This window comes from Rhamphochromis longiceps, linkage group LG3 (assembly GCF_057381845.1).
Source record: "Rhamphochromis longiceps isolate RC_006_pf linkage group LG3, R_longiceps_female_GT1.1, whole genome shotgun sequence".
Lineage (NCBI taxonomy): Eukaryota > Metazoa > Chordata > Actinopteri > Cichliformes > Cichlidae > Rhamphochromis > Rhamphochromis longiceps.
Window position 1 is genome coordinate 16,247,832 of NC_140559.1, and position 13,071 is coordinate 16,260,902.

Consider the following 13,071-nt stretch of genomic DNA (forward strand, 5'->3'; position numbering starts at 1 on the left):
ACACTTTTGACAGTGTTATATGTTTAAAAGTAATCTAGTCAGTTTTGAAGATTAACAATGGCTAACACTGAGCAGTGCTGATTTTCTAACACTGGAAAATAACTCAAAATGTTAGAAATATTCCAATTCAAGTTGATTTTAAATTGATCTTGTAAATAAACATTAATAGTTCTGTGTTTGCTCTGTGACAAACTGAGGACCTGTCACAGGGTGTACCCCGCTTCGCAACCTCTGACAGCTGAAATAGGCAGCAATGTTTGGCTGTTTTAGATTTAAAATTCTAACACTGAATCATTTAAACAGCACTTAACATTTGTCAGCATCAGAAAAAAAGTGCAGAAATATTTGGTTTTCTTTAGCTGTCACTTTAAGGTTTCTTTCAGGTGTTAAGTTGAATAAAACTGGTTTAGTAAATTTTCTGGGCTTTAATCACTTGGCTTTAGTTCCCTGCTGTAGCTCCACAGTCTCAGGGATGGACAGCCTGAGCACTGACAGAAAGCAGACAGCAGGTGGCAGCACATCACCAAGAGTAGTTCTGCTCACTGTGAATCTTCATCCCCAGTCTAACACAACAGAGGCCTAAGGTGACATTTAAATGTTCCAATCAGGGCACATTCAAACAAATAAAAATAGAAGTTTATCTCTAACACTGATAATTCCCGCTGTCAGGACAATGCTTTTAAAGAATACCAGTCAGCTGTAAAAATAGCTTTTAATCTTTATTTATATAAAAAAAAACATTGAAAACAAAATGTAAACCAGAAAAACATTTACATGAAACAAGTATTTTGTTCTGAAAAGTGCAAAATGTTTAGGAAACAAGATGACAAAGATTTTATTAGAAACTATGCTCAGTGGTGACATCAGCCATAGCATCATCATACGGATGGTCTTCATCTTCCTCAGTGGGTGGAGACATTGTTCTTTGATGTGAGCTTCTTCCTGTTAAGTGTATAGTGGGCATTAATTGTGTGAAACAATGCAAATGACAAAAAACTGACAGCCCACATCTCACTGATTGTTTAACAAAGAGAACATATCAAAAGTAATTCTTTTAGATTCAATTCTCATTTTGAACCTAATGGCCCTTGATATATGCACACTTCTTGTTTTCCTTGCAGTGTTATCTGCCTCTCTGCAGCTTCTCTATTCCTGCCATCCCCCCAAAACCTCATCCCTATGGAGACTGTCTACTTCTACACCACCAGAAATCAGGCAGAAGAATCCAACCTTGGTCACAAACCACAGTTTGCTAGCCAGTGGATCCAGAATGCACTACTTCCAGAGACAGAGGATGACTATAAATCATAGCGTTTATTTGTAATAGCAAATAAAACAAACTAGACAGAGACTACACGCATAATGAGGGAGGACGCGACAAAGAACAGCAGCAGACACAGACTATAAATACACTGGAGGTGATTGGGAACGAGTGGAAACACCTGGGAGCACAGCTGGGCAGCAGATGGACAAAGGACAAAACATAGATGATAATGGAAACAGGAAGGGATAAACACAGGATTTAACTAAATGGATGGATGGGTGATATTTGAACATAATAATGTTACCTGTAGACCCACGATATATAGAGACCATGAGGAATGTAGAGATTATATATGGAAAGTACACCAAGATGTGGCGCAGCATTCCCAGAGAAGACAGGTTTTTGTCTGAATCTGAATGTGAGGCAGGAGCATCAGGATCTAGAAACAAACAAGCACAGCTGGTTCAGTAAATAAAGAAAATAAATTTAAAAAAGATGACAGTCACTTGATTCTTTGGACTTTCAAAGCTTTCAGTCATCCTGTTTTACCTATAATGAACAGCCAGCTGGATGGAGACTCTCCCACACTCATGTTACACTTGTAGATGCCTTCATGAGACTTGGTGACATTATAGATGATCATGTGACCTCTAGGCTCAGTCCCAACAATAGAGTTATCTTTGTAGAAAGTTGCTGGGAGGGTGGACTGAGTGTTCTTTGTTTCACAGAGCAGAGTAACATTATCTCCCTTCATCATGGGGAGGACGGGACTCTGCAGGATTACCGGAGTATCTCGACCTGCTCGGAGATAAAGTCCATCATTCTTCAGTAAGGAAGATAACTCACAAGTAAACAACATTCAAGAGAGTTGCAAACTTTCCCAGGAGTGTAAATCCCAACAGAAGTAGGGTCTAAGGTCCGACCGTGCAAGTGTCAGCCGTCATCCACCTGCTTCCCTTTCCCTCGTTCCTCTGTGATTTTCCAGGAGATTTGTGTAAATGAGAGGACAAGCAAGCATGTTGCACGTAGACACGCAGGGAGCGGAAACTAGGACCACGGACACTGGGAGAAGACACAGCATGGGAATCGGGGACGCACACTCATCAGGATCACGCATGGGATTTATCGGGTCATGACTATTTGTTGCACTGTAAATAAAAGTGCTGTATTCATCGTACAGAGTCCTGCGTTTGGGTCCTATAATCCTGACAGTCAGTTGTTTTTCTTCCTCAGTAGAAAACAGCTAATAAAAGCTGCGAGTACTGCTTTGGGTTACACTTCCTGCCTGCCACGCAATGGTTACAAGACATTCACAATGATTTCCCTTCAGCTGGTTCAGAAAAAGGTTAGTTTCTCAAGGTTTCATGCCCCCCTCCCACACACATGCACCCTTCAATTGTATCTGCATCTGTCTCTTGGTTCTTTTACAACAACTTGCAGTTGTTGGGACAATTATGTTTACTTTTAGTCGTCCCTCATTCTTAGAAAATTTGAAGAGTTTCTGTTTCTAAAGGGTTTTTTTACTGAACATACCATGAACAGTGATGTTGACTGAGTTGCTCCGCTGCTGTGTAGCAGACTCGCACCAATAAACCGCGCTGTCAGGCTGCTTGGTCGTAGGAAGGACGCAGCCATGGGAAACGACTTGCCCCCATGCTTGACAACTGGACAGGTCTTCAGCAAATGTTGTGAACCTCTTTACTGTCCATCCTTGAACACCACAGTTCAGGTTCAGGCTCTTATACTCAAACAGCTGAGCTGTGTTGGGAGACGGTGTGAGAGTTGGGGGGTCAGCATCATCTGGGGACAGAAGCAGACTTTACATCAGTATGTTTAAAAATTTGTTCAGCTGCATTCAAGATGGTAAAAAACTGCACAACCTTAAGATGACCCTTTGATTGCTTTTCACTTTTTTTCTTGGACAAAAACTAAACTAATCTGAAATGAAAAGCACACAAATAATACTCCAGCAGCCAAAGGGATCACAGGTTTTTTGAGTGAGTGACCTCACCCAGCATATTTTTCCCTAGTGACCGATGGTTATCAGATGTTCTCCAGTCCTGAGTAACTTCAGCTTCAGCTGCTCTTATTCAGTCGCTTGATTTTAAAATGTAAGGAGGTTTCTGGTAGCTCGAGATTATAATAAGAGTTTGTACAAACCACCAATTGTGTTGTTTTGTTTTTCCATCTGTTAGACACCTCTAAAATGTTTAGATCTACGGTTGACTTGATTCTTCGTTCTTTACCTTGTATCAGCAGCCAGCTGGATGGTGAATCACGACCACCAATGCTGCATTTGTAGGAACCTTGATGAGCCTTTGATGCTTGGTAGATGGTCATGTGACGTGCATTTTCCTTTTTGATGAAGATACCATCTTTAAAGAAATCAGCTGATTTGTTGGAGGGATTCTTTGTTCTACAGAGCAGAGTGATGTTATCTCCCTCCACCACAGGGGCAGCAGGAATCTGCAGGATGACTGGGTTCTCTAAACCAACAGAAAGGCAAAAAATGTTGTTGCTTGACTTCAGGTGATGAGACAGCCTAGAGGGAAGCAGTGACTGACCTAGAACAATGGTGGTAAGAAAATCAACTGTCTCTGAACGTCTCCAAGAAAATAGGTTACTATTTTCTTGGAGACGTTCAGAGACAGTTGATGATGATGATGATGATGATGATGATGATGATGATGATGATGATGATGATGATGATGATGATGATGATTATTATTATTATTATTGACCGGCTTTCAAAAAATGAATTAAAAATTTGGGTCTTAATTCATTAATTAGCTGGAGTGAAAGATTGCTGCCACTCCCCCTCCTGGGCTTTTGCTTTGGGTATATAATACATTTATATATTCCTATGATGCCCCTGAGACAATCCAGCACATTACAGCAGGGTGCAAGATGCTAGCAGGCAGGGCATACATGGAACGCCATAACACAACACAGGACCCTCAAGCTCCCAGGCCTCTGGTAGAGGACCTGAGCTTGAAGGATAGATCGCCCGCAGGGGCAAGAGGGGAACACACAAATGTCAATGTTGATGTGATAATAATGCATAAATGCAAAAACATTTAAACAGCTTTATTTATTTTTTTTGACACAGAATTAACAGCCTGTGATCTTTGGCCCGCCCCCTTTTTTCAGAAATCAGGAAGCAACGCAGCAGTTGTAGATTTGAGCAGAAATAGATAAAGGAAAAGGTCTTTTGAACAGCAAGTTCAATTTTGCCATGCAATGCCAGATGGTTTTCTTGACAAAAACAAAGTAAATTGAATTTGAATTTACTGTCGATGTGAACTGAGTTATCACCATAGTACATCCAGTCTCAAATACCACTTGCTAACCAAGCACATAGCTAACACAGAGAGACCTCCTCCCTCTCGCCAAAGGCAGACCACGCTGGATAGTTTTCAAAGGAGACGTCTGGACAATTCTACAACCAACAAATTTTCAACAGCCACAGCAAAATGGGTGGCTACAGCATGGAGGCCAATTATCATTGTGGAGGATGAGGGGCTACTTGAAATAATTTGCGACTGCACGTATGAATTGCCTTCGAGAGCCACCACTGTAACCAAGATACACAACTTGTATGAAGATGAGAAAACCAAAGTCGAGGAGGCTTTGGGGCAGACCAACACGGTTGCTCTCACTGGAGACTATTGGACTTCTCCAAGTAATCATACCGCGATCGTGACTCAAGAGTTGGGAGTTCGCCTTGTAATCGGAAGGTTGCCAGTTCGAGCCCCGGCTTGGACAGTCTCGGTCGTTGTGTCCTTGGGCAAGACACTTCACCCGTTGCCTCCTGGTGGTGGTCAGAGGGCCCGGTGGCGCCAGTGTCCAGCAGCCTCGCCTCTGTCAGTGCGCCCCAGGGTGGCTGTGGCTGCTTGCCATCACCAGTGTGTGAATGTGTGGATGACTGGTTGTGTAAAGTGCTTTGGGGTCCTTAGGGACTAGAAAAGTGCTATACAAATACAGACCATTTACCATATACCCTGGAATAACAGCACATTATTTTTTCACCACAGAGGGAACTTCACTCGCATGCTTTGACTGTTATGAAGACGGAGGAGAGGCACTTCACTGACACGTGCGGCGTGCACTTTAAGCATTTAGCTAGACAGTGGGGAATTGAACATAAAGTCAGCACGCTGACCAGTGACAGTGCACACAACATGGTTAGCAGCCAGGCAGCTGCCATTTGAGCACATGCCTTGCGTCGCACACAGCCTTCATCGAGCCATCACACAGAACAGTCAATTTAACCTTGCATTGGCAAAATGCAGAAAGGTCAAAGGCCTTTTTAACCTTATACAAATGAATGTAACAAATTCTTAATGAAGTGTGTTTCTCTAAAACTGCAGGTATATATCTGAACTTTTGGGAGGGGAGAAGTTTGTTTCCTGGTTCAGTGGTGCTGCCAGCGATGTGTCACCTGTCGCGAGTGATGGAGGTCTCTGAGGATGACCCAGCTTACATGGTTAAGTTCAAGGAGACCTTCAAAGCAAAAATGGAGAAGCACAAGGAAGAAACTGGCGTCATGTGGCTCAGGGTTGCGACAGCACTGGATCCTAGGTTTCTTAGCAGACCTGACAGGGCTGAGGTGTGGCGCTTGATCAGTGCATTGCTGAGGGAGAGGCCTGCATAGCCTGAACAACCAGCAACATATGGTAAATGGTAAATGGCCTGTATTTATATAGCGCTTTACTAGTCCCTAAGGACCCCAAAGCGCTTTACATATCCAGTCATCCACCCATTCATTCACACACTGGTGATGGCAAGCTACCCTGGGGCGCACTGACAGAGGCGAGGCTGCCGGACACTGGCGCCACCGGGCCCTCTGACCACCACCAGTAGGCAACGGGTGAAGTGTCTTGCCCAAGGACACAATGACCAAGACTGTCCAAGCCGGGGCTCGAACCGGCAACCTTCCGATTACAAGGCGAACTCCCAACTCTTGAGCCATATGAGCCATCTAAGAAAAGATCAGCTCTCACGCTTGCATCACAGTATTCATCTGATGAAGAGGAGGACTGTATTGAGAAGTGTGTGGCTCAAGCACTGAGATGGTACCTTAAACGCAAGTACGTGGCAGCACTTGCCACATCCATACCATGTGAGAGGTTATTTTCACTTTCTGGCCATGTTGTTCAGAAGAAGCGCTGCCCTGTCGTCTGAAAATGTCAAATGCTTGAGCAACTGGTTCAGTGCAAAGAAACAAATGCACTGTATGTTATTAGTTCTTTTTTTCTTTCTCCTTTGTGGTGTTTCCATGTTCATGTTTTGTTAGGAAAACAGAAAAAGGAAGACGCTTGTGTTGCTCAGCCTCTCCTAAATACAAGTGGAGAGCAACAAGAGGTATAGCCAGACTGTTTTATATAGACTTATGTATAACACTCTCCACAGTTACATATGCTTTTTATTTATTGTATTATGGTTTTTAGCGTGTATAGTGTCTCCCTGTTTTGATCCCACTTAGATGGGAATATGTTTTTTGAGCTTTAACAGTCTAATGGTAAATTAAACAGTCACATTTTATAAAACACTGCCGTGTATAGTAACAGTGTTACAGTTGTGTTGATTTATTTGTGCATGTTGCAAAGGTTCAATGAAGAGAGGAAATCTAAATCACGCATATAAGAGTCACATTGAATTTCACAACAAGCCTTGAGTATGTGTATTGTCCTAAAACAGGAAGCAGAAGGATGAAGTATTTATGTGGCTTTGCCTACAGTCATGCTGAGATGCAGTTTGATGACGCTTACCACTGACAGCGATGTTGATGGCATTACTGCTGTGACCGTGTGTGGACTGGCACCAGTAAACACCTGAATTAGAACGCTTGACTGTCTTCATTTCACAGGTAGAGGAAGACTCAGTACCCCAACCCGAGGTGCAGTCAGACAGTTTCAATCTGAGGACACATTATACATTTTAATCAGTTACACATGTGAAATTTATTTATTTCAGTTCCTAAAATGATTAATGAATTAAGTAACAATTTATTTCTGTAATGGACTGGATTTAACTCTCCATGTTACACTGAACAGTTTCTAAATTATTCGAACATTCTCAAACGAGGACGAGGACATGATATAATAGCATTTTCCAGATATCTCCTGGTATCCTTATCACTCACAAAGTGGTTCTGTTGCTCTTATTCCAACTTACTAAATATCAGTTTTTCAGTAGTTTGTCACGAGACCTTTTGAATTTGTTCTTCATTTTTCTTGCTGATTTGTTTCTTTTCTTCTGCTTTTTCTTTGCTTTCACTGAAAGTGATACGACTGCTGTGAAACAGCAGTCGTATCACTGAAAAATAAAGATACTGAAACAAAAGGGTAAATGAGCCATACGTGAAGGTTGACAGCATTGACTGACAGCCCAAGAATAACACAGTACCAACTTTCATGGTTACATTTGTAACAGTTTGTAACCAGTAACCAGTTTGACCTTTAAAACCCAAGTATTAAAAAGGCGGAGCTTTCCAGGGTGGCTGAAGGTACACCAGGTAGAGTCGGAGCTTTACTAATTAGGTTGGTGGTTCCATCCCAAATTTCAGAAAACAATTTAAGGCAAAGAAGGGTTAACATGAGTTAACATTAGTTAATCTAACTCCAAAAAAGCCATGAAAGAGAGGCTTTGGCTACCGGACAGATGAGTTAAATCTCTACTAATGCTTTTATCACTATACTTCTCCAAACAGGGTGAAGTGGTAAAAAAGATTAAGTCTTAAGTCAGATGCTGTGTTTTTGTTCTTGTTTTTTGTCATGAAGATGGCTCTCCTTTTACCAAACTAGTTCACTGTAGTAACTGATACTAAACGTGCAATGTGATCTGTAGTAGGCCAAAAGTTCAAAATCAGCAGGAAGTGCCACAGTTTTACTTTATCTGCAGTTATAAGTGCTACACAGACTCCCTGCTCAAGGACTAGGTTTCTAAAAATGTCAAAATCAAAAGTTTGGTTGTCCTCATAGCTTCAACTTGTTAAGCAGCAATAATTAGCTCAAGATGCAAATAGAAGCAACATCACCTAAGGATAATTCAACTTTGAATACAACTATAAGAATAGTGATAAAACTGTATTTTACTATATTTCTTATTATATGGATGGATTTATGGATTCTTAATATGTATGAACAGATAATCACAACCCAGACTAACATTATCTGAAATAAGGAAACACACCTAAAGGGCGATTAATAGCGTCTGGAAATTAAATGTATATTGGATTTGTTGTTAGTTGAGTGAAACATTAATAATGGTCTTCCTTTAACCTGTCAGATTTGTTCTGTGTGCATTTTGGTATTTCAGAGGTAAACTGACCCTTCTGTAGTGTATCTCCACACCGTCCATTCACCAGAGGTTATCTCGTCACAGCTGAGAGTAATTTTCTCGTACTCAAAAAACTGAGACCAGTTGGGAATGACCTTCAAAGAAGCTGAGAGAGACAGAAGAACAGTAACAGTAACAGTTTTAGTTTAGTTTAATTTTACAGTTTACAGTAACAGAAGAACAGTAGGGTTTTTCCTTTCAGTATCAGTCATTTTTTGAGTGTCTAGACACAAAGACACATTTCACTTCTTAATATTTTGCTTTGAAGGAGAAAGACTTTCTTTTAATTTTTTTAAAGAGGTCTTGATCAGCAGTTCTCCAGGCTTTCTGAAAGTCTATCAAAGACTTTACTTGGATATTGGCTCCTTTGGCACTCATTTCTCGAACCATTTTCAGATAAATGTTTGTTTTGGGGTTTTTTTTGTTTGGTTTGGTTGTAAACACTAAGTAATGAATCCTTCCAACACCTAAGACATGACCCAGTATTGTGTCACCACATAATAGACAAATGGTAAATAGACTGGCGCTTTTCTACTCTGCCTGAGCACACAAAGTGCTTTATACAACTAATTCATTCACCCAATCACACCCATTCACACAAGCACTTCTTCCAAGATTAAGTGCTAAGTATCTAACATTCAAACACATTCACACTCCGATGGATGCATCGGAGAGCAACATGGGGTTAGTATCTTGCCTGAAGATATTTGCCATGCAGACTGGAGCAGCCTGGCATCAAACTACCGACCTTCTGGGTAGTGGCTGATCTGCTCTGCCACCTGAGCTACAGCCACCCCGACAACTTGACAAAGAATTTAAAAATGTATCTGTAGACACTTTGTTACCTGCTGCTAAAAGCTATAATTTGCTCCAATTTCTTTAGTTGAGTCAATAAAAATTGGAACAGCATGAAATAGTATTTTTTGCACCAAATACCTATTAGCTAAAAAACTAGTCATGTACCCTTAAAGAAGCTAAAATAAAAGCCATTCTTAAAGAAGGGAAAGAGGGAGAAAAGGCAAAGGTATTGACAAAAGAACTGCACTGAAAGTGACAACTTTTAGCCATAACAGATCATGTGAAATGATAAAACGTTGGTTTAAATCATCATCAATATGTATGGAGGTCAGGAGAGAGGTGCAATAGTGAGTACAGCCATCTGTGCTATGGGGCTTCAGTTGGTGGTGTTGACGTTCTTGTCAAAGAGCAGCATCAGATTTTTCATCTATCATGAAATACCATCTGAAAAGCATCTGATTGATAGCAGATTGATTTTTCTGCATGGAAATGAGCTCAAACACTGCCACTGCAGTAAAAGTACACCTTGATAGAAAAACACGCCATCAGGAACACCATGAATCATAGTCATCAACATCCAAATAAGATTTTTGATCCTTCGAGGAGCCTGGAGAACTGTTCCTGAAGACTATCTAATGCAGCTCAGAATAATAAAGGATTTATTTTAAGCATTTTAGAATTCGACAAATTCTTTCCTCTTATAGGGTATTTCTATTTTCCTAGCAAAGTATAAAGAAATGAAGGGTGGATCACAACTACATCACAGAGGTGATGCACAAAAAAAGTAGCTAGAAATGGCAGTAACAACAATAAACAAAAAAATGTTCTTAGCCTTATATTCTGTGTAAGAAAAGAGGCTAAGTGGGTAACTTTTGTCGTACCATCCTACGTATGAACAGTAGTTGAACAGTCGACCCCGTGCTGAGAAAGCTTCCTCCACTACAAACTCTGGTGTCATGTAAACTCATGCAAACTTTGGCCTAAAGAAAACGCGCCTTTCTCTGTTGAACCTGCACCAATGAGAGCCGTGCCTCCTAAGTCGACTGACTTCCTGTTTCCTTCCCATGCAATGGCCTAAATAAAATAAGCAAGTGGTTCTTTTGGGCTTTCTGAACATTTGCTGAATAAAAATGCTCAAATTTTGATTTTTCAGCTGAGTGCTGTTTCTGAGGGGTTATTATTTGAGACCAGATGTTAGCCAAAGTGAGTAAATGCACTCACTGAATTAATCAAAAACCCAGAGAGTTACCAAGTTAGTGAAACAGGGGAACAACTGAGCTTTGCAATTGCTGTCGTTAACATAGTGAGTGTGAGAGATCTGATGATGGTGTGCTTCACTTCACACACACACAGAAGAAATGTGATTAACAGAACTCATGTGTTATGTTGCCCCACAGCAGTAATAAACAGTAAAGTAAGGCAGCTATTTGTTCTTGTGCTCTGATCGGACATTTATCTGCTGTGTGACATGTTGTCTTACAGATCACTGGTGGACAACTTGACAAAGAACTTGAAAATGTATCTGTAGACACTTTGTTACCTGCTGCAAAAAGCTGTAATTTGCTCCAATTTCTTTAGTTGAATCTATAAAAATTTCTGGAGTTTGACAGGCATGCAATAGCATTTTTGCGCCAAAGATCTATCCAGTCTTTAAGTGATGCCGTGAGGAATCCTGCTTCCGGGCCCAGACTACCCTGCATTTAGTAAGGTTTTTGTGTTTTTAACATGTTTTAATGCTTTGTATCTTGTTCTATTTAATCTTAAAAAAAAAAAAAAAGTGATCACTGACTCTCGGCCTCCCTTGGTTTTTATGACCACTATTAATTTTAAAGCTCAGTTTTTAAACCCTTACGATGTAACTCCAGCCCATGCAGCAGTATATTAGTGACTAACGAAAAAAACTGACTGACGAAAAAAGTTAGTGTTCATCCTCCAGCTTCACTATGCTAATCTCATGCTAACATAGCTGTGTAGCTATCATTATAAACCAGCTAGTCCAACTTCAGTAACCTTACAAACATCACTGCTGTTTAGTTTCCTGTTTTCATTTATGTCGGAAGTGAGAGCAGAGCTGTACGTCTTAATTTGTTTAAGAAATCTTTCAGTCAGCACAGGCTATATTATATTTAGATGGAAACTAGCGCGCTAAGTCTCTGCTAACTTCTAACTCTGTTAAATGTGATAAATTCTGCTTTCATGGATGCCTGGATGTTAAACTTAATTGTTACACCTGGTGGAGCAGAACGCTGATCATTTTATTACAGATGAAAACATTTAGACAGTTTTCCAACTCTCAGTAATGCCATAGTGATCGTTTGACTTTGGGACCTGCAGCGGAGTTTGGGCCCAGACACAACTAATGACGTCAGACTTAAAGACCAGATGAAAACCTGGCCATGTGTACTGAAATGAATGTGGTTACCAAGGAACAAATGTGCGGCTTAAGCTAAGGCTACAATAACAATGCTTAGTTTGATAAAAGATGCTTCATCAATACGGTTAGGGGACGTTTTTTTGTTTTGTTTGGTGATCGGTGAAACATTTTGGGACATTTTCCCATTTCCATTATTCCAAATTGATTTTGTTTTAAAGAAGAAATTACTCATGCAGCTGTTTCTCTGTTTCTTTGGCCTCGTGAGTAGACGAGCAGAGACCGTTGGAAGAAGCAGAAGAGCAGATTTGGGATTTTTAAAAAGAAAAAAGCTTCCAGTAACTTCTTAACATATTCACTCCATAATTACTTTACTATGAAGAGTTCACATCTATAAACCTAGTGTTTCCAAAGTATAGGTGAATAAAATGCTCACATTTTTTTACTAACATTACATTCACACTAGCATACACACACACACAGGGCTGAACCTTACCACGACTGTGGGCTGACGTCCGGCAGGTGCTCAACACTGAAATGAAAGTCAAACCACACAGTGTGTGAGTGCTTCTGAAAACTCCCAAACATTTGAGTCTATGTATTTGTGTTACTTATATTTGACACAAAGTTACGGGTGAAGCTCAGTCAGAATCAGAATCAGAAAAGGGTTCATTGCCAAATGTTGAGCAGATTTACAACAGGAAATTGCTGCAGTGCTTTGTGCGAAACATACTATTAGACAAACACTTAAATAAACGTAAAAACAAAAATAAAAAAAAGTGCTAAGCAACATCAGATAAAACATAACCAAGTATCACAATTACGTAACTCAGTGTGCCATGTAAACAAAGAGATCAAAATACATGTAGCAAAAATCCAAAACCATCTCTGTGGTTCTTAAGCTACAGTATAGTATATATAGTATGCTGTTTGTGATGAAAAAGTTTTGGGTTTGTTGTTCAGTACTTACAGAGCAGAAGCAAAACTGTCTTCATAGCGTCTGCACGCTGCAGTTTCACTGACCGTTTTGTAGCAAAAGTGGCGACAACATCCTGTTAAAAAACCACATACTGTTGGGGGGGGGGACTTTAGCAAACCAAAAAGAACATGAGACATTTTAACCTTTACCTTGCATACCTCTGGTATTCATTAACATTTTTTAATTCCAATCAAAGCATCTTTTGTCATAGATGAGCTTTTTCCTATTATACTATCTTAATGTGTTTGTGAACAGAGCGGACACACACAACACACATCCTCTCTCTGCATTTTTGAAAGGTCAGCGCTTGTTTTGACA

The 13,071-nt window shown here is 40.4% G+C and overlaps 1 protein-coding gene across 1 annotated transcript; it reads right to left on the reverse strand.

Annotated features, from left to right (window-relative positions):
- Positions 1–818: 818 nt before the first annotated feature.
- Positions 819–12,793, reverse strand: LOC146673159 (Fc receptor-like protein 4). Its single transcript, XM_085402081.1, has 9 exons — positions 12,745–12,793; positions 12,271–12,306; positions 8,597–8,711; positions 7,036–7,184; positions 3,511–3,750; positions 2,798–3,064; positions 1,814–2,062; positions 1,569–1,703; positions 819–942 (listed from the first exon to the last, which is right to left on the reverse strand). The coding sequence occupies exons 1-9, from the start codon at positions 12,767–12,769 to the stop codon at positions 839–841; spliced, it is 1,320 nt and encodes a 439-aa protein (XP_085258207.1). The 5' UTR covers positions 12,770–12,793; the 3' UTR covers positions 819–838.
- Positions 12,794–13,071: the final 278 nt, after the last annotated feature.